The sequence below is a fragment of the Pseudorasbora parva genome, chromosome 12 (genome assembly GCF_024679245.1).
Source record: "Pseudorasbora parva isolate DD20220531a chromosome 12, ASM2467924v1, whole genome shotgun sequence".
NCBI classification, from domain to species: domain Eukaryota; kingdom Metazoa; phylum Chordata; class Actinopteri; order Cypriniformes; family Gobionidae; genus Pseudorasbora; species Pseudorasbora parva.
The window spans coordinates 5,385,466-5,407,520 of NC_090183.1; the positions used below are offsets into that span (position 1 = coordinate 5,385,466).

The window sequence follows — 22,055 nt, forward strand, 5'->3', positions numbered from 1 at the left end:
GTATTTATTTTGGCAGTATATAAAATAAAAGTTATAAAAGTAAAACGGTTCAAGATAATAAGCGTTGTCAAGGCAACAAAAAGCTATCGTTTAAACATCATTTTGAACAGGGCAGAAATGAGACCAAAGCGCATAAGCAAAAAACATGATAATCAGCAGGGTAAGAACAGACAATAAGCACAATCAGCAGCTACATTAACAAGTCTAATTACTATTACAAAGTAGGCATACTTGTTGTAAACATGAATATGGTCTTGAAATGTATCAATGGCACTGTCATCAATCAATTGCATTCATATTTGCAGAGGAAAGCATCAACATGGAACTCAAGCTTCTCCTGAAAGATGAAGTGTTTGTGGATTTCTTCAACACATTTTTAAGTCTTCCAGTAAGATGAAATCTGTCTGCTCCTCCTGTATTTCCATGCCTTGAGTGTGCCGTTATCCTGGACTCATCCTTTATGTTGTCCTGTTTTAGGTGTTTGGACACACCCCTCTCTACATGCTCAAAGAAAACAAGTGGCTAATGTGGCCAAACGTGCCCTTTGCTCAGGTAGGATGTTATTTATAAGTATATGAACTAGACAACAATAACAGTTGTTTATGGAAGGCCATTTCTGCCACATGTAACTTAAATATTTTTTTGTAAATCATGCTTAATTATAATATTAAACGTAATAATTATGACACCCTAAACTATATTTTAAGATGAAATGTTGAAAATATGGCATACTAAGTCTTCATTTTGACAACGTCATAATTAAAAATATAAAATTATGATATTAAGTAATAATTTTGACTTTTTATGCCATACTAAGTCATAATTATGATTATATAATTTTGATCAAGTCATAATAAAAAAATATGACAGTCATAATTAAAAATATGAAATTATGACCGACTAAGTCACACTTATAAGATACTAAGTCATAATTATTAGATGAAAGTTAAAACCATGACATATTAATTACTAATTCATTATCAAAAGTATAAATTATGACATTAGTTCGAAATTTTGATCAATTATGGCATACTAAGTCATAATTTTGACTTTTTGGTCAACCACTAAGTCATAATTATGAGATAAAAAGTCATAATCATGATATACTAAACCATTTTGACTAATTTATAATAAAACATGAAAGCATGACTTACTAAGTCACAATTTAACTTTTTGGTCAATCATTATTATGAGATTAAAAAAATAAAAAAAACAAGTCAAAATTATAATTTTAACGTGATTATTTTGACTGTCATAATTATGACATTACTATAAGTCACCATTTTGAACTTTTATGTCTTAATTTGGACTTTTTTGTCATAGTTGACTTTTTAAATCATAATTTTATCATAATTTTACCTTCATAACTATGACTTAGTATGTCATAATTTCAACCTTTTCTGTTATCTTTAATTATCTTATTATACTAATATAATTATCTTACCCATAATTATCTTTCTTATGTGGCAGAAATGGGCTTTCATAGTTACTGGCCAAAAATGTTAATATCTAGAAACACATTTTACTGTCAGGTGAACACTGAAGCATTTCTGAAATGGTTAGAGACGCATCGGATGGTTTTCTTCAAACAAACTGAGCTCTATCACAACTTCATTCTCTGTGCTGAGATCCTTGACTTCACATCCTCTAAATCCACAGGTAATGTTATGGTCACATGACAGTGCAGATGTGTGTTTAGAGACACATGAACTCTTCTTCATGAAATGTCACTGGATGAAAGCGGCCTGGTGCCGTGTCACATTAATATGCCACGTTAGCTATTAAGTTTTGTTTTTGATGATGATGATGATGATGATGATGATGATGATGATGATGATGATGATGATGATGATGATGATGATGAGGATGTTTGCAGAGGATCTGAAATGGACTCCGGCAGATCGGTGGCTGTTAAGAAAGTGTCTCGGCAGCGTGAGGGGAATCCAGAGATTTCGTTCATTTCTCAAGGCCACTGCTGGTGTGAGGCTGCACTGGTTTACCTTCTTTCTTTGAAATGCATTTTGCATTCAAACTGATTTGAATTTTAAATGCCTCCAGTTCTTTCATTAGACCTTCGATATCAGATTTACATTCGGAATGAGTGGAGCTGTAGTGCTCTGAAGTTCTGACTATGCCAAAATAAATCATACAGGTATAGAAAGAAAAAAAAGAAAACCAATTTGTGCTAATGCATTATATATGCTGTGTGTAATGTGTTTTGGAGCAGAAGAGGAGCTTGTTTTGTTCTGTGTGAGAGTGTCCCTGTTGTTGGGTATGAAAGAAGAAGAAAATGAGTTTCAGACTTTGAATCAACAAACACTTCAGACAACGATCAGACTCTCTCACCTGAGCGAAGGCTCTGCCATCCTGTCTGTCTGCCACACAGGTGAGACGTGTGTTTGTGCTTCTCTCCTCTTGAGACACCGCACGATTTATGTTATTCTGTTTGTAAGATTGCATTACCATTCAAAAGTTTGGAGTCTCCTATGCTTAAGAAAGAGGTGAGGTGGATAGAAAACAGCCGTTGTATCTTTATTTTAAAAAAAACAAAGAAGGCAATCCACAGGAGAAACCAAAGCAACAGCTTTACCAAAGGAAATATAATACTGGACAATCAGTAGAACTAAACTAGGAGCTTAAAGGTGCACAATGTAAGTTTTCAGTCCGCTAGAGGTCGACTATTCAACATAAAGGCGTAGTTTGATGATGCCAAGTTTGAGCTCAGATTCTTGGGAAATGTGGTCTTCACCTCACAGCCGGTGGAAAAGAATCGGAATAGGACTCTGGGAGAAATCATGTTCATGAATGTGATTATTAACGTTAGTATGAAGTAGAGCAGGACCGAGTGTTGTGGAGCTGAGCAAGGCCGCTGGAGTGATTATTAATAAGATGAGCGCAACATAAGCCTCGTGAGCAGCGGGACTTTTATTCTGCCACAGTCGCCGCCGCCATTTCCTCTTCTCCGGTCATGAGTATGAGGTAACGCAGCACTGTTTATCATATTAGATACATTTAAGTGAGTTTAAAATGATGTTATGGCATTACTCTGTCTATTTGCTTAGCAGCTGCTGTGACACTTGTTCACACTGCTAAGAGTAAGGCACTTCTGCCCAAAAAAGCGGAAAACGAGGGTGACGAAGATATGACACAATTGACAGGCGACTCCCTCAGACGTAAATGGATGGACTGCATTTATATAGCGCTTTTATCCAAAGCGCTTTACATTTTTGCCTCACATTCACTCATTCATACACCGACGGCGATGTCAGCCATGTAAGGTGCCATCCAGCTTGTCGGGAGCAGTTGGGGTTAGGTGTCTTGCTCATGGACACTTCGACACTTGGTCAGGTGGAACCAGGGATTGAACCACCAACCTTTTGGTTTGTAGACAACCTACATGAACCACTGAGCCACTGCCGCCCCGGCTCCTTGTTAAAATAGCAATTTTTTCGCGATTTACAAATAGTTGGAAACATTTGGGATATTGTAAGTACTCAACTAAACAAAATATTTAACACTGACCTAGTGGTTTAATTTTTTTTAAAAAATTTTTTACATAGTGAACCTTTAAAGGGCTGTTTACACAACACCGTTTTCAGCTAAAAACATGCAATGCATTTTAGTTGTTGATGTACAGCATTTTGGGTGCCTGAAAATGCAAACTTTTGAAAAAGTGCAAGTTCAAAGAGCAAGTTTTTGAAAACAAAAATGTAAATCTGTGAAAATGGTGATGTCACGCACATGGGTATTACATGTTCAGTCTATAGTGTTTCATTGCCATCTAATGACCTGACAGAAGAATACAGCGTTTTATTGTTTTTGCAGATCCGTGTGAATGGGGATCGTTTTGACATGTGTACACGGAAAACTCAAAGGAAAAAGTTCTCCGTCTTAAGCATATCGTTTTTGTGTAAACGTACCATAAATACACAGGAGAAAACCAACTAAACAAGAAACAGGTGCCCAAAGCAAACCGTAACCATGACAACAGATAATCAATGAGAACTCAGAGAAAATAAAATGTAGGGTACATTTACACAACAATGATGTATTAAAAATGGGAAAGTTTGCGTTTTTGAAAAGTTTTACAGACAACAACGTTCCCCATTCACACAGATCCGGGAAAATGCCTAAAATCGCTGTATTCTGCTGCCAGGCCAGTAGAAACACTACACGCCTATAGAGTGAACATGTAATTGACTACACATGTGTATGACCTTTTTCTCAAAAGCGTGCACTTTGAAACCTCTTTTTAATAATGAGCATTTTCTAGCCTCCAAACACTGTCGTGTAAACGCCATAAAACACTAAACATAACCCTTACAGATATTCTAGTATTATTTATATACTATTATAGTTTGTATTAATAATTTGAATTAGCTTTTGTCTTTTTATTTTCAGTATTCATTTTAATTTTAGTTTACTTTTTTGTCATTTTTATTAGTTTTTGTTCTTTTTCAATATTATTTGTTTAATTTATTGTTAATTTTTAGTTTCCAGTTAGTCATTTTTGTGCCTCAACTTAAATTTATTTACCAAAGCAACATTTCTAATTTTTGTGCTGTTTAAATTTTTAATGTAATATTTAAATTGTATTTATTTCACCTGAATTTCAATTAACAATTCAATTCCATTTCAATTTTTATTATTAGTTTTAGTATAGTTGTAGTAATAACCGTTTGGTACTCAATAAACTTTTCTTATTATTATCAGCTGAAAACAGTTGCTTAATAATCTTGTGGAGACTGGGATTCTTTCTAATGCATCCTTGCTGAAAATTTTTCCCCAAACTTTTGAACAGTATTATAAATTATGTTTTGTTTGAATGTGCTTGTCTCAGTCTTAATGCCTTCCTTTCATGTACCAGTTATTGAATATTTTATCAGATTATATGTGTTTTTCTTTTAGATGACATGACTGAGCTCTTGTCCAAAGAATGCCCACTTATTTCCCAGGGATGTGTTTTGTCAGAGATGAGAAGGAAAGCTCTGAGCCGTCTGCAGTCGTACTGGCTGCCTCAGTTCTTACACTGCTGTAAATCCTGGTTGTGGCGTGTGCCTGAATGTCAACCCATTGTAGAGAAATACACATCCTTTTCCTCTCCTTCTGTTCAATGTCCCTCCCCACCAGACCAGAGCAAGACGAATCCCACGCTGAGCCCCGCTAAATCCTACTGCAGTAAGCGCAGCAAACGCCACCTGTGGAGTTCACACAAGCCCAACATAGAGCGCTTACAGGCAAACAGCATCTGCTTGTGGCTCCATCCAGCCAGTCAGGAAGATCCAAAGGGTTCCCAGTGTTCAAACCTAGCACATGTTTCCCAAGAACTGCACAGATATACAGACTGCGTCCAGCCCTCGGAGAATACAACAGCTGTTGTTCCTCACACATGTGCCCAAACACCAGCATGTCAGATTCCCTTCCGTGTGAACATTCATACTCCGCCATCCGATGTCCACTGCTATCTGCAGCCGGCCCTGTCTGCCGAGGGTCTAGCTGGAGGTCCTTTTAGGTCTTATCTGAGAGCCCAAGGCCTGGTGGAAAAGCAGCAGATGCTGGATCTGTTGGAGGACCTTGACTTTTTCCTCCTGCTGGTTCTGAAAGCACAAGGAGAAGATCCCTTCTGTGCACAGAGACAGACGGTGGCCCAGCGGATAACAGAGACGTACCTTGAAGAGAGCATGCCGTGCTGTGAACGTCTGGATCCGCACACCAGCCAGCAGCTGCGTTCTCTGTTACCGTCCAGCGCGGCTGTGCCGTGGATCTACACGGCAAAATATGAAATATGCAAGGTAAACATTATTTACACTTATTCATTTAGCAGATGCTTTTTATCTAAACAACCGAGGAATACAAAAAGCCAATTCATCTTAAATACAACAAGAATAAACAAGAAAAATATAAGCGATTTGTCTTCATCTGTCTTCATCAAGTCCACATAAAAACTAAATGGTTTATTAATACATATTCTTGGTCTTATTGTGCATGATTGATCACATTATTCCAAAATGTTTGTGTTAGTAATTATTCATCATCAGAATTAGTGATATATCAGCCAACATATCGGTATTGGCCGATATTTCAATGTTTAATGTCATCGTTATCAGCCCGATAAGAAAAGTTGGCTGATATTATTAAAGCCGATAAATAATGGATTATTTCCTTCAGCTGAGACGCTTCAGATGGGCACTGTCCGTCATGATGGTTTTAAATAGCTTGAACTTTGATTGAAATCACTTCAGAAAAGGAAACACAGTCCTATATAGGCTTACTAGGTCAGTCATATAGGCTACATAAAGTTATAATGAGCACATTATAATTGTGCTTGGAACATGGCTTTTAATGCTGAGACGTTTGGTTTTGTAATCAGGCTCTCAAATTATATATAAATTGGATTACGATTTATCTGTCAATATAACGGTTATTGTCTAATAAATGTGAAGAATTATTGGTTATTGGTGTTGGCCAAAATGTCGGTGCATCAAAAGGGTGTTCTTTAGAAGCTTGATAGCCACTGCTCACCATTTATTTTCGCTATATACACAATATTTTTTGCTAGAGAACTTGTGTCAAAGGTTTGGGGTCTATTTATTTTTGACGTTTTCCACAGAAAAATGAAGCACCTATATATATATATATATATATATAAAATCAGAAATATTTCTTGAGCAAAAATCATCATATTAGAATGATTTCTGAAGGATCATGTGACACTGAAGACTGAAGTAATGATGCTGAAATTTAGCTTTGATTACAGGAATAAATTACATTTTACAATATATTCACATGGGAAACAGTATTTTAAATTGTAATTAAACCAGACTTTTGAGCAATAGTTTATTTGATAAGTGCTAAGGAAGTGTGCAGGTTTTATGAGGCGTTTAGATGTGAGAAGATCTCTCATATGCTCTTTTCACAGGAACTACAAGACACTTATGACTCATTTTTAGATGCCGAGGACAAAGTTCTGGTGTCTCATCTGGTGAGTGACCTTAACCAATGACTCAAACCAGTGGACGCTTTCACTTCAGTTTTCAGTAACCTACTTCAATGTCTTTCAGAGTTCATGCAGTGTAGACTCTGTAGAGCTGCTGTTCTCTGGTTTCGAGACAGAAACAGAAGTTCATCTCACTCAGACGGAGGCGTTGGTTCTGTGTGAAGGATGCTGCAGCCGACTGGACCCCGCCGCTCTGTCTCAGGACAGCTGGGCTTTTGTGGCACTGCAAGACCTGCAGAAAGGAGGATCGCTTCTGCACAAGTACAGCATAATCAGTAAGAATACACAGGAACAAAACTCGAAACGAATTGAGCCGAATGATGATGACACCACTGATCTGCTTTACAGCTGATTCGACTTTGTTTCATAATTGATGAATTTTGCAACATGGACACTTATTAAACTGAATGGAATCAACAGTGAACTGGCTCAGTCAATAACGACACAATTATCTTCAGTAGAGCAGCTGCATATAGCTCAGTTTAAAGGTTCACAACTGCTGCGTCCCAATTCGCATACTTATACTATGTCCTAAAAGTAGTGTTTTTGTGAAGAAAAAGGGTAACACTTTATTTACAGTGTCCTTGTTACACATATATGTAACATGAAATGAACTTCACAGTTATTGAACTGAACGGAATCAACACACACTAAGGACACTATTGTCTTTTTTAGAGCATCATGGATCGTTATTTTCACGTTTATCACTGTAGCTTTGAAAAAATAGGTACTGTATGAAGAGCTATATAAATAAAGGTTACTTGGTGGCTTTTTTTTTTCTTGCTTGTGTTGGGCAGATGTATCCGAGGAGCCAAAGCTCATGACAGAGAGTGATATCATAACACCCCTTGCTCAAGGTACTGTAAATTATAATTATTTAACCTAAAATTCATCTTTGTTCACTGAATTTTTTTTGTGTGAAATTTCTAGTATGTTTAAAAAAACAATTACAAAGAAATGGCAAATAACACACTGAATTAAAGGGTTAGTACACCCAAAAATTAAAAATCTGTCATTAATGACTCACCCTCATGTCGCTCTAGGCACTAAAGACGTCGTTACAAAGCCCATCTCACTACAGTGGCTCTACAATCATTTTATGAAGCGACAAGAATAGTTTTTGTGCACAAAAAAAACGAAATAATGACTTATATAGTGATGGGCTGATTTCAAAACAAAGCTTCGTAAAGCCTCGGAGCTTTATGAATCAGTGTATCGAATACTGATTCGGCGTGATGCCACGTGATTTCAGCAGTTTGGCAGTTTGACACACGATCCGAATCATGAACCGATTCGCTGATTCAAAATGCTTCAAGACTTTACGAAGCCTTGTTTTGAAATCAGCCCATCACTATATAAGTCATTATTTCGGGGTTTTTTTGCGCACGAAAACTATTCTCGTCGCTTCATAAAATGATTGTAGAGCCGCTGTAGTGAGATGGGCTTTGTATCGACGTCTTTAGTGCCTTTATGGGTCTTGAGAGAGGAAATGACATTGGTGCCAATGAAGGCCTTTCTGAGCCATCGGATTTCAACAAAAGTATCTTAAACTGTGTTCTGAAGATGAACGGAGGTCTTACGGGTGTCGAACGACATTAGGGTAAGTAATTAATGACAGATTTTTCATTTTTGTGGGATCTAACCCCTTGAATGCGAAAATTTGAAGTAGAATATCTGAAATCATATTTAGTAAAAAGTACTCCAATAACCTTTGTTTGATATATTTGAGCATGGTTTAAGATGCTGTAAAGATCATCAATGAAAGCAAGACACTCATTTGCATTGATTTTGAAGTGAAAGCATGCCGCTGTTACTTTAAGGAGTTGAATTGTGTTTTATTGCATGCTTCACATGCAGATGTGCCCGTATCTAAACCCACTGTTCTCAAGATCAAAACTGTCAAGAAGGAAAACATTATTTTTGAAAAGCCATCTACAAAACCCAGGTACTTATTTGGAAAGATGAGTTAAAAGCTATATTTGTGGGAAGAATATTTCTTAAAGCATTTTAATTATCTCAGGCTAAGTGATTTCTTGAGCTGAGACTAAGTTGTCTGTGTTTTCTGATATATTCCAGATCATTTGAAGAGGCCATCACAACATCTCAGTACATGTATCACTTCAAACAGTTTCTGCGAGAGCACGGTGCGGATGGAGCGCTACTCTTCATTCAGGAAGCAGAAGCTCTGCGCTCCTGCGAACCCAAGCGACAGAAGGCTAAAATCCGCACCATCATAGACAAATTCTTTCACAGAGAAAATCCCAGTACTGCTTTAGTTCATGGATAGAATGACACTATTTTAAATTCAATGTCAAAAGAATAGTTCACCTACAAAAATAATAACCTGTCATCATTTACTCACCCTCGCATCATTCCAAGGCGAAATGGACTCGAGGCTATTAGTGCTTTTTAGCGTATCGTAGCATGGACGCGTCGAATTATATCGCCATTTTCATTTTGGGTGTCGGACATTTTAAATTTTGCAGGCATTAGCATATTATTATGAAACTATGATCTGACTGTCAGTCCAAATCAGATTTTTTTGCATACTCGCAAGTGCATGAAATGAGATTTCAAGCGAAATCCTATTCAAACACTTTTCTGGAAATCGGTTTCAGTGTGACTGCTCTGATTTTGCGTGGTTTATGTGACTTTCTCATGGCACGTAAAGCATAAATGTCAGACGTTGTTAACATGCTGAAAGCCGCTGCAGAAACTAGGTTGTTTTGTTGCAAAGTTTCAGACAAGCAGAAAATAGCGACATAACAGAAACACGACTCGTGACACACGAGTAGTCCAGCTAGCGCAATTTTACACATTGTCATGCTGTAAATAAGACAAAATCTCTATTGCAAACCCTTCCAAGTTGTGGTTTTTGTAACCAATGTAGATATTCCGGAAAAACTAAAGACATACAAAACAGTTGCGAGACACAGTTTGGACAGTCAATAATGTTAGGTCAGATTCCAATCCGATTTGGGCTGACAGTGTAAAAGTAGCCAAAAGTTTTCAGAACAGCACCCCCTTCTGGTCAAAATTTTATAATTCATTAAACACTTCTGATAAATGTTGCCTATTTTAAAGGTGCCATGTGTAAAAATTGAGGTAAAATATCCAAAAAATGACCTACACGCATCAAAAGAATGAGAAGAAATAAGGGCGATGATGCCATTAAAAAAATGTCAAGTTATAGTGCCGCAGAGATATCAACCTTAATTAGCAGTAGCATTACTAGCCCCGGCCCGACAGGTATCGCAATACCAGTCTCGGCCGTGGGAGGCGGTATGCGGGCAACATAACCACCAGCTAACCTGCCGTACTTGAACCTGATGTCAGTCGTGTGGAAAGTACAGCCCACTACTTCATTTCAGTTCAGGGAAGAGAGCGGACGGATGGCCGAAGCCCTTGGCCCCTTAAATGTATCTGATATGATAAAAATAGCTGTTTTTACCTGACCGGAAAAAGCGGAAGTGCGGGCGCCCGGCGACTGTGTCCCGTCCCGTCATAATAAAAGTCCCGGTACTCGCGAGCCGTTTAGAATAGGCGTCCTCCAGTGGACGAAAAGTTGCATAGTGCACCTTTAATGAAACTGGTCTTGATATTCTTACCAAGAACTATAATACCACTGGTTTAACCTGCTATTCGTCATTTAGAATTTCTTTAAAAAAGTACTTTTTGAACTCCTAGACCGTTGCTCTGATTTTCGCCAGAATCGACTCTTCAGACTATGCTGGGAAGAGTTATTAAAAGCTTTTTGATTGACACCATATTAACACCAAGCTTCCACACTGACCACACTCTCAATTTGGTAACAGCGCCACCTCTTGGTCAAAAGTGATAAGCTATTTAATCAAATTACGAGATGATTGTATTAGTGATTTTTCAGCCATTTTGACTAAAATAATCTATTAGTGCACAATTACCATCGCTAATAGATAGGTGCGTAGGACGAAGGATACCCAGATCCAAAAATCTCAATAAACAAACAAAAGGAAATCCCGCACACTATAAATACTTGCAAAAATCAGAAACTTTTTACCAGCAACGTTTCGGTCTCATTAAAATAATCAAAAAATGTCTTTACTTGTTGCAGACAGTTGCTCTGAAGCTCCCAACCATGCTTGCATAGCTTATTATGCCCTTTTTTGTGCTGGGGCCCTTTTTTGCTGTTCGCAGCTTAATTTTATTCTTAATTAATTTAACGTTCATTTTATTTCAAGTAATACGTTTTTTGTTTTGTTTTGCTTTGTTATGGTTTTGGTTTTAGTTAACTATAATAACCCAGCTTTAAATGACATGAGTGTGAATAAATGATTCCAGTCTTAAAAGGAAGTGTATGTAAGATTGTGGCCAAAACTGGAACTGCAATCACTATCCCCTCTTCCTCTCCCCCTTACTAGAGGTTGCCAGATAGGTTGCAGGATCCAGAAAGAGCGGTTTTAGCTGCAGCTGTGTTAACTAGATATATCCCAGATGCCCAAACACTGCTGACTTCATGATTGGTCAATAGGTGGAGGGCGGAGCTTCAGGCCAAAACACAACATGTCAACATCAACATCAGTTCAGGGCTGCAACAACAACTTTTAAATGACAATATCCTGGCCAGACTACTGTTGTCAGCAGTGTTGGGGAAATTTACTTTGAAAAGTAATGCATTACAATATTGCGTTACTCCCTTAAAGAGTAACTAATTACGTTACTTAGTTACTTTTTTTTTTAAAGTAATGCGTTACATTACTTTTGCGTTACTTTTTTTCACCTGGGCTAGGCTTGTTTTATATATAACAAAAAAAGTTTTATTTTTGAGCAAATGTCTAGACCGTTTCACACCAAAAGGGAAATAATAAGCCTCAGGTAACACTTAACTCAACAGGTTGTCAGTGATATAAGTATTTGAAATTAACATGATTTCTTAATGTCTAATGACATATCAGGGCCATTTTATGATTAATTGAAATACATTTCTTACATACAGTTCCTTTAAACATTAGTAATTGTTTTGCATGCTCCAAAGAAAGAAAAAAAAACGTAAAGAAATAAAAGTATGTTTTGGTGTCTGTCTCCCGTGCAGCGGATTACCTGCAGTGCAACGCTGACATCGTCACCAGTGTGGCGCAGATGGACACGGCTCCTCTGGACGTCATCTACACCGTCCAGCATCTGGTTGCCAAATCCCTGGAGGCCACATGGTATTGCGATAAACTTATGGGATAATGTATTTGCTCAGGTTGCTGTTTTATGGGGTTTTCATTTAGGTTTTATTTAACAATCAACTTTGTTCCAGATATTTCTCCCAAAATTCCATTCAGGGAAATAAGTAAGTAGGCTTGTTTCCACCTGTGAGATATAATCTCACATTTTATTGTGAGGGAAAAAAAAGTCAGAATTGTGAGATTAAAAAGTCACAATTACCAAGTTTATATCTCACATTCTAAGAAAAAAATATATTTGTAAGTTATAGAAAAATAAAGTCAGAATTGGAAGATTGGAAGAAACTCATGAAATTATTGGGTTTCCTCAGAAGAAACATCTGAGAAGCAAGATATTAATTTGCCAATTCAATATATACTATAAAGCAAACACCTGGTTTATTTTTGTTGCACAATGTAACTATATTATTCCCCCTCTCTTAATATACATTCAACATCATGAAAAAGTGTATGTTTTAGGTCAAAACTGCAACGCATATAGCAGAGAATAGACTGGGCACACAACTGTTACTTATGTGACTTGCTTGACATTACAAAGAGTTATTAAAGCAGCACTTGGCAACTTTTGCTCTCGGGGTCCCCCTACAGTTGGGAAAAAATAATGTCCTCAACTACTGTCGTAAGATCTGTCATCCTTCAACAGGGGATGCCATCGCGCGTGCATTTGTTGACATGACAACCCTGATAGCCCTGAACTAGTAATGCGCGGGTCGTCTCATAACCCGCGGACCCCGTATGTCTATGTAATGCACTCAAAAAATGGACTTATGATGCTGTTCACTTTATTTAAGTGATTCATCTTGATTTAACACCATTATTTCTGGTTCCAGTGTAATTGATTCATGTTAAACTGACTTAAAACCGTTACTCTTTGACATAACTTGATGTTTTTATTTTGAAATAACATGATTCAATCAAGTAACCCAATCAAACAGGACTTTCACTTCCCATCATGCTTTGCAAATGGGCTGAATTTGGAGATTAAATGTTTAAATAAAGTGCTATTTTATGCATTTCTTACGAGATGAGAAAATGGAGAGACTTTTTAATGTGTAATGTTTTGTTTTGTTGGTATTTAAAAGTTTGTGTTATGTTTGTGTTTTTGGACGTTACCATTGTGGTGAAGTGTAGAGCGTGCGCTTGGGGTAATGATCTGCTAATAACACTTAAAGTTATTTTATTAATAAAAAAACGACTTTGGGCATGCCATGGATGTAAAAAAAAAACAAAAATCGTCTAGCCAATACAATCTTGTAATGTAAAAGGTTTTGTAAATGTTGTAAAAAATAACATTTCACTAAATAAAAATAATCAATTAAACTGGATTACTTGTTTTATATATTCATTTCAGAGTAATTAAACGTAATAGCTTTGGGCAAAATTAAGATTGTTAACCTGATTTAACTAAATGTTATTGAATTAACTTTATGTAAAAAAAAAAAAAAAATTACATTTTCCAAAATAAACAATGTTAATTAAATTCAACATAACCCAATTACGTGGAACCCGTTGACATAAAAAAATTAAATTAATCCAACGTATCATTTTTTTGAGTGTGGTCGCGGGTGCGGGGCCGGTTGTAAAAATATATACAGTGGTGCGGGGCGGGCCAAATAACTTCATAAAAGCGGCCTGCGGGTTGGTGCAGCACTAACAGTTAACCTGAACACTGCAGGAGGAGTTCACATGCAGGTGTTCTTCTGGCGTCGCGTGTGAAATGTCTTCATCCCAGGTACAGTCAGTGGCATGTTTCAGCATGTCATATGAATATAATTTCATGGGTTTTATTTTTTTCAAACGCCAAATAATCACAATGCTCACGTTTACAAGCCAGCGTCATTATAGTAGTCTATTGGTTACCGTTTTACAGAATCTATATGATACTTCAGTTCAATGTTTGCGTGGCAGGTAATCACCATAACAAGCAGGACAGCATCGGTCGGACACGCCTCCTTCAGCTCACGCCGACGAGCAAACGCTGGTCACATGTTGATCCTCGTCCTGCCTTTAATCCCATCACTTTTTCGTTTCCTCTAATTGCTTTCCTCCAACAAAACCTTTTCTTTCTTATTTGTCTCTGCTGCTTCGGACATGACTAAATTATCCGACGAACAAAGTTGGGCTCGCACGTCCGAATGTAAGGAAGTGTGGGTGTTGGTGGAAGTGACGTATATGCCGTACAGCAGTCGAATTTTGTAGTTCTTTTTGTTCTCGGGTTACTACCCGAAACCCGAACTTTAAAAGTACGATTAAAAACGATACAGACCCCATCAGGCTATGGCAGACGTGTCATTCAACCTATTGTAAGTCGATGAATCATCACAAGAGTCTTAAAAAATATATTATGAAGGTTGAAAAGTTACCTAGTGCTTTAAACGTAATGACGAAAAACAACTCCTTGCAGTCTCGCGCTGTCTGACACAGACACCGAAACGTGCGCATAAGCCACCTTTCAGAAAGTGTGTGATCTCTTCAGTTCAGTTTCATGTCTGCATTACATTTGTGTTATATTTTTGTTTGTTTACATTGATGTTAAAATTATATCGTCAGATTGAAACACATAAATGGTATCATTATTAGTTTTTTATTTTATTTTTTAAATTTAAATAGATTTTACACACTAATTGCAATATCCTATTGCAATATCAAATATCGCATTATTTAACTAGTTATTGCATATGGCAAATCTCAACTACTTCATGAATCATCGAAAAATCTATATTATCACCCAGGTCTATGAGTGTGCTTGATGGTTTTAAATGTTTTACAATGGTTACATACAGTACAAATCTGATCTCAAACAGGTTCAAACTATATCAGGAATCTTTTTCTACTTGTTCTCCTGATACATCTGAACTGAGCCTGAAAGAACCCGTGCTGATGGACCTGGTAAAATATTTTAATGAATTAAAAAAGCACTTTTCAGACCATTTTGTCCCCTCGCTGAGCTCATTTCATTTGTTTGATTTCTTCAGAAGGCGACGGGGTGGAATGCTGTACGGAGGTTCATTCACAGTGTTTCGAAGTTTCTAGCCATCCTAGAGAAGCGTGATATCAGAGCTGAGTTTGAAGAGTATCTGATAAAGGACTACAAGCACTTCTCAGACCGTGAGTTCCTCCACGCTCCATCCGTTTACTTGAGATGTATCAGTGCTGTGCGAGCAGGTAAAAGACGTTGTTGTTTTTCTCCAGCTTGTGTGGTTCGCCACAAGGCCCAGCAGACCTCCGATTTCAACACAGACGGAGAAAAGTTTAAACCTAAAATACGAAACATTTTCAACAAAGCGGTGATAGTGGACTTCTTAGTCAATGATCTTTCCTTCTACATTGAGTGTGAGAGGTCAGGAGTCGTCCAGCAGAGGGCGCTCTACACTTGCAATTGAAGCCCTTGCTCTGTCTGGTATCTGGGATTGAGGTAGTTTACTGATCTTTTCTGAGTTTATAGGTTCAGGCATTTGGCAGATGCAGGCGATGTGATGGCATCAGACGGCTTGTATAGCGAGGTTGATTATGCCATGCTTCACCGCAAAGCTGAGCTCATCATCAACATATTTCTCCACTCAAATCTCTCACCAAAGATCTTGGTATGTTAATTATATAACATCTGTCCTATATTAATTAGAATAACTAAGCTGCTAGATGTGCTTACTAACTAATTGTATATCAGAAGTAACATAGTAAAGATGTAATACCCACAACTTGAACACAATTTTAATCACAGAAAATGTATTTCATTCTGACTAATGTGGTAATACTTTGTATGGCTGAATTGCCTCAATAAGCAGAAATAGTACAGTAAAAGTTTATAACTAATATTAAAAGCAGGGGTTTTCAATATTTTAGTAGGCACAGACCCCCATATGTGATCATCTTTGTGCAAGAGACCCCCATCCTAACATTTAAAAGGCAGTTACATATTTGCATATACACTATATTTCCAAAAGTATTGGGACACCCCTCCAAATCACAGAATCCAGGTGTTGCTATCACATCCATGGCCAAAGGTGTGTAAAATCAAGCACTAGGCATGCAGACGCTTCTACAAACATTTGTGAAAGAATTGCTCTCAGGAGCTCAGTGAACTCAAGCGTGGTACTGTGATACTGTAGGTTGCCATCTGTGCAATAAGTCCATTCGTGAAATTTCCTCACTACTAAAATTTTCCATGGTCAACTGTTTAGGGGTATTATAACAAAGTCGAAGCAATTGGGAACAACAGCAACTCAGCCACAAAGTGGTAGGCCACGTAAAATCTGAGAACAGCAGAGGGGTCAGCAGATGCTGAGGGTTACAGTGTGCAGAAGTCGCCAACTTTCTGAAGAGTCAACAGCTACAGACCTCTAGGGCTGTCACTTTTTATTCGATATTCGAATATGCATTCGAAAATGACGTGAAATATCCGTAATCGAACAATAAATGACACTGTCCCTAAACCTATGTAAGCAAACAATCAACTACTTCAACTGGTCTATCTATCTATCTATCTTTACAACAAATAAATAGCTTTTATAAAACCGTATAAGTCCTGGTGGCCGTTGAGAGTTGCTATGGCATCCGTAACATTCCAGCTGCTGGAGAGGACGGCGTCGACATCTAATGCAGACAAACTGAAAGCTGTGATGATTGTATAGTGGCACTTCTTATCGATTAAGTTGATAACCTGCTGTTTCAAACATTAAATTAACAATTTATTTTTCAATATAGACTGTGGCTTGAGTCCTGTTTATGACTGTCAGCAGTGCTTTAAGTGGCCCAAAAGAAGTGCCGGTACTCTAATATTATTTTATTTTTTGCTGAGTCCTCTCCTCCCCTGAGGTAACAACAACTATTGAAGGTGTTTTATACGTAGGGTTGCCAACTCCTGTAAATGAAAATAAGGGACAATCGTGGTTCTTTAAGAAAATAAGGGACATAATAAGGGACACTCAAAATATGTGTACTGTTACCACAGAGTGTAGTTATTAGAGTGTTAAGTGTGTGTATAAAGGCTCTCAGACAAACACATTTGAGTCATTCTGTGTCAAAATCTGCCAAATTTCTGAAAATTTCCCCGATTTTGTTAATTTTGTCATAAATTAAGAAAAACAGACAAAATATTTAATGTGATGGGTGTATATTTACTGAGTAATTCAATATTTTGTAGTGGGGGTGACAATTTTCACAGGGGTGTAAAAATGACTTTAGAAAGATGGCATCATTATTTTATTTTCACACAGAGATTGGTAGGTCTATTAGTGAAATCTGTTGACGTTAGAAATCTCTGTTGCATTATAAGCCAACGGTGACATTTAAAAAAGGGAAAAAGTTGTGTGTTTTTTTTAAAGTTTGCACGCCTGTAATTCATTTTGAAGATACCTTAATATCCCTTATAGATAGATATATGCTTAGATATTCGCATATATTCGAATGCATTGCTTGATATTTGATATCCGTTAGAATTAGATTTTTTTCAAAAATACAGCCCTTTGTGTGGCTTTCAGATTAGCTCAAGAACAGTGTGTAGAGAGCTTCCTGGGATGGGTTTCCATGGCCGAGCAGCTACATCCAAATCTTACATCACCAAGAGCAATGCAAAGCGTCGGATGCAGTGGTGTAAAGCATGTCGCCACTGGACTTTAGAGCAGTGGAGACGTGTTCTCTGGAGTGGCCAATCACGCTTCTCTATGTGGCAATCTGGTGGACAAGTTTGGGATTGGCTTTTGTCAGGAGAACGGTACTTGCCTGACTGCATTGTGCCTAGTGTAAAGTTTGGTGGAGGGGGGATTATGGTGTGGGGTAGTTTTTTTGGGCTTGGGCTTGGCCTCTTAGTTTCAGTGAAAAGGACTCCTGACATCATGTTGGACAATTTCATGCTCCCAACTTTGTGGGAACAGTTTGGGGATGTCCCCTTCCTGATATTCCTCCATACACTCTAAAAAATGCTGGGTTAAAAACAACCCAAGTTGGGTTGAAAATGCACCGACCCAACAATTGGGTTGTTTTAACCCAATGGTTGAGTTGTTCTTACCCAGCAATTGGGTTGTCTTAAGCAACATTTAACCCAACCACTGGGTTAAAACAACTCAACCACTGGGTTAAAACAACTGAACCATTGGGTTAAAACAACTCAATTGTTGGGTCGGTGCATTTTCAACCCAACTTGGGTTGTTTTTAACCCAGCATTTTTTAGAGTGTATTAAACCCTCTGGATTAAGAATGGGATGTCATTAAAGGTGCATGTATGTGCATGTAAAGGCAGGCTTCACAAAACTTTTGACAATTATAGTGTATGATGTGTACTGTGAAAAATTATAAATGTTAACACACATTATTTATGTACTACGTTATTATCCGTTTTTCCACTATTCCCATGGACCCCCTTCTTGTTGCCCCCAGGAAAAAATTATAATTAAAAACAGTAATAAATGTTTATGTTTATCCCGCTGATGTGACAGAGTTTTTTGTTACTTATTTAAGTGCAAAATGTTTTGTTGTTTTTTACAAAGGAAAGGTTACAGCACAAATAATCTGTGAATCATTATTTAGTGTGTGTGTGTGTGTGTGTGTGTGTGTGTGTGTGTGTGTGTGTGTGTGTGTGTGTGTGTGTGTGTGTGTGTGTGTGTGTGTGTGTGTGTGTGTCTGTGTGTGTGTGTGCCCTGATAAACCTTACATTATGAGTTAAAATGTCTCCACAAAGATGACAATATCCAAAATCCTTGTCCTTGTGGGCACATTTTTGTTCCCCATGAGGAAAACAGCTTATAAATCATACTAAGTGATGTTTCTTTGACAATGTAAAAATGCAGTTTTGTGTGATGGGTAGGTTAAGGAGTCTGAGTAGGGTTAGTGTAAGGGGAGAGTATAAAGTTTGTACAGTATAAAAACCATTACGTCTATGGAAAATCCCCATGTAACTGTGTGTGTGTGTGTGTGTGTGTGTGTGTGTGTGTGTGTGTGTGTGTGTGTGTGTGTGTGTGTGTGTGTGTGTGTGTGTGTGTGTGTGTGTGTGTGTGTGTGTGTTTACTCAGATCAACACCACTGAAGCTCAGAAAGATGCCATAATGCAGCGCTTTGCCTCTGGGAAGGTGGACCGCACACTCTTCTATCTAGTTATGGTGGAAGTGTTTCCAATTCTTGTCTGCTGCTGGAAAAAGTGATCAGACATTTTCATATCACACACACACAGACTGTAGTGTAACAGAAGCAAGCTCAAGGTCTCTTTACAAATAATTAACATTTGGTCGAAATAATAAAGTAATAATTTAAGGCAATAAAATGGGACAGAACACATCAAATTGCTAAAATAGTAAAGAAATTTTAAGTCTGCCTTATTCATACACAACTTTTCTGAAGTACAAGGTTGCTTTAAAAGATTTGTTTGCAATATGAATAAAATTGAAACCAAAAATAAATAGCCTAAATATGAATGAAAAGGCTTGCTATATTGGAATATTTTTACCACTGCACATCCGCAAATGGATTCAATTCCCCAATTTAAAGTTCAGATAACTTTTCAGATAGAAATCTGTTTAGCTTTTAATGATATGATTATTGATGTGTAAGTTTGTGTTTTGTATTCTTGTATTTTATTGCCTTGTTTTATATTGCACAGTGTCCTTGAAAGGTGCCTTTAAATAAAAGGTATCAATTATTATTAAGATTATCTTATATTAAGATTAGCATGTTTAAACATATACATATCTAATTAATTCTATTTATTTTAGCTTGCTATAATTTGAAAGGTTGCATTAAACAGGTATATTTTGTCAAATTATTATGAATAAACGTTCATGTAAATTGCATTTCAAATTAGGGAAAATCACAACACTAATTGTAAATAACTTGCTAGGTTTTTTATTTTTTCAGATTTAGGAGGTTTAGGTGTAACTGGGTGTTTCCTTTGCTAGGTTTTGTGAGCTAAAGATGATGAAGAAGTTCTACCCCAATAAAGCACTGAAGAATAATGCAGCTCGCTCTCGTCCTGCAGAGCAGCGTCCTTTAAACATCCAGCAGATCAAGACGGTCAGATCAAATGAAGGTGGGAAGTTTTTCAAACTACATGCATCAAATTATGAACAGCCATTGTGAGTGTTCAAACTTTTTAACCCTTTACCGATGTGTTTGACCAGTTAAAGATGCCATCCTGCGTTTCTCCGCCCAACACGGCCTCACACTGGTGCTGCCGCAGACCTCGCACAACAAGACCGCTTCTCCTTCTGCCAGATGAAGGACATTAAACCAGCTGCTTTACTTCAGACTGCTGCTCTTCATAGTGTGTGTGTGTGTGTGTGTGTGGGGGGGGGGGGGGGGGGGCATGTTTTTGTGACACATGAGGACTCAAATGTGTATAATGACATGGGTATGACATATCACAAGGAGAGGGTGAAATATGAGGACATTGGCCATGTCCCTACTTTTCAAAATGCCTATAAATCATATGGGATGAGTTTTTAGAGAAGGTAAAAATGCAGAATGTTTCCTGTGATGGGTAGGTTTAGGGGCAGGGGCAGTGTAGGGGGATAAAAATTACGGTTCGTACAGTATAAAAACCATTACGCCTATGGAATGCCCCATATGTCAAAAAAACAAACGCGTGTGTGTGTGTGTGAGTAAGAGAGTGACAGTTTCTCCATGTATGAACCTAACATTGCTATAATCCTGTTTCTCCATAACGTTATAATTGGTAACACTTTATTTTACAGTGTCATTGTTACATAATGTTACATGTATTTACTATAGTAATGACTATAAATAATGAATAATTGCATGCAAACCAAACCCTTATCCTAACCTTAAGTACTTAAAGCTGCTGTCCGTAACTTTTTTGTGTATTCAAGATTTACAAAAATGATATAATGAGAATGAGAACTTGAATGAATCCATTTTCCAAACCGTGCTTTTGTCTTACCCTGAATCATTATGGTACACTTATATTAAGTGTTTATTTTGGGATTATTTTAGACCGGTCTGGTAGGAACCGCTGCGGAGGAGCACAGTCCCTGCGTGACTCGCCATAGAAGTAGCTCCGACTGCAGTGTTCTTCTGCAAGATACATGAAGTTCTGTTTACTAACCGCTAGAGCGCAAAAACTTATGGACTGCAGCTTTAATATTACTCAAAACTTAAATAAAGTATAAAAAACAACAACCTTGAAATGAAATGTAACCCTTTTATTTTAAGGAAACATGATTACATTACTTACTCAAATACATACAAGTCAATTAACTACATAGAGTTACAGCTACGGTCAGTGTTTGGTTTATGGTTAGTTACTTGTAATTATGCATAATTTACTGTTATTACTATAGTTAATACATGTATTAACGTAAAACTACATCACCCTAAAATAAAGTGTTACCATATTAACTCAAACTTTAAAACAAAAATCATTACATTCATTAAAATGGTAGACAACATTTCTCATTTTCATTTAGTTTATCTGGAACTATAATAACTAAAACTGAAAAATGATGTAGACATAGAATAAAAATGTCCAAAGCATAACAAAATTACTAAAACGTTCATTTAATAATAAAAAAACAAACAGGTAAAACTCATTCAAAATATTAATAAAAATTATCCTAAAATAACATGTTTTATAATGAGAATGCCAGGTTTCCTCCGGTGTGCCGTGTGAAACAGAGGTCTTAACACTCATTCACACCGCTGCACCTTGGGAACGCGTTAATGACTGTGTCAAAATGTTCTGCGGTAAATAAAGACTTACTGTCAAAGCGGCAGAGCTCATTTTTCAGAGCTTATTAAAGAAGCAAAACCAAAAGAGAAAAGACAATTAAATTCCGTCATGTCATTAAAAAACTTTCTTTATTCTGTGGAACACAAAAGAATATGTTTTTTGGGGTTTCCGA

The 22,055-nt window shown here is 37.2% G+C and overlaps 1 protein-coding gene across 1 annotated transcript; it reads left to right on the plus strand.

The window, feature by feature from the left end:
* The first annotated feature begins 106 nt into the window (after positions 1 to 106).
* Positions 107 to 20,432, plus strand: LOC137093762 (regulator of G-protein signaling protein-like). The gene is made up of 20 exons (XM_067458608.1): positions 107 to 160; positions 306 to 388; positions 478 to 552; positions 1,533 to 1,659; positions 1,877 to 1,978; positions 2,228 to 2,386; positions 4,909 to 5,792; positions 6,920 to 6,982; positions 7,062 to 7,272; positions 7,795 to 7,854; positions 8,855 to 8,942; positions 9,074 to 9,261; positions 12,069 to 12,186; positions 15,012 to 15,096; positions 15,183 to 15,315; positions 15,400 to 15,547; positions 15,653 to 15,791; positions 19,215 to 19,339; positions 20,094 to 20,224; positions 20,316 to 20,432. The coding sequence occupies exons 1-20, from the start codon at positions 118 to 120 to the stop codon at positions 20,411 to 20,413; spliced, it is 3,060 nt and encodes a 1,019-aa protein (XP_067314709.1). The 5' UTR covers positions 107 to 117; the 3' UTR covers positions 20,414 to 20,432.
* Positions 20,433 to 22,055: the final 1,623 nt, after the last annotated feature.

Excerpts from the sequence above, each read along its gene's own strand:
- LOC137093762 (XM_067458608.1), top strand. The coding sequence starts at position 118 with ATGAGACCAAAGCGCATAAGCAAAAAACATGATAATCAGCAGG. Across the intron at positions 9,262-12,068 it reads CTTTCACAGAGAAAATCCCA|CGGATTACCTGCAGTGCAAC; the intron begins GTACTGCTTTAG and ends TCTCCCGTGCAG. Across the intron at positions 15,792-19,214 it reads ATCTCTCACCAAAGATCTTG|ATCAACACCACTGAAGCTCA; the intron begins GTATGTTAATTA and ends GTGTTTACTCAG.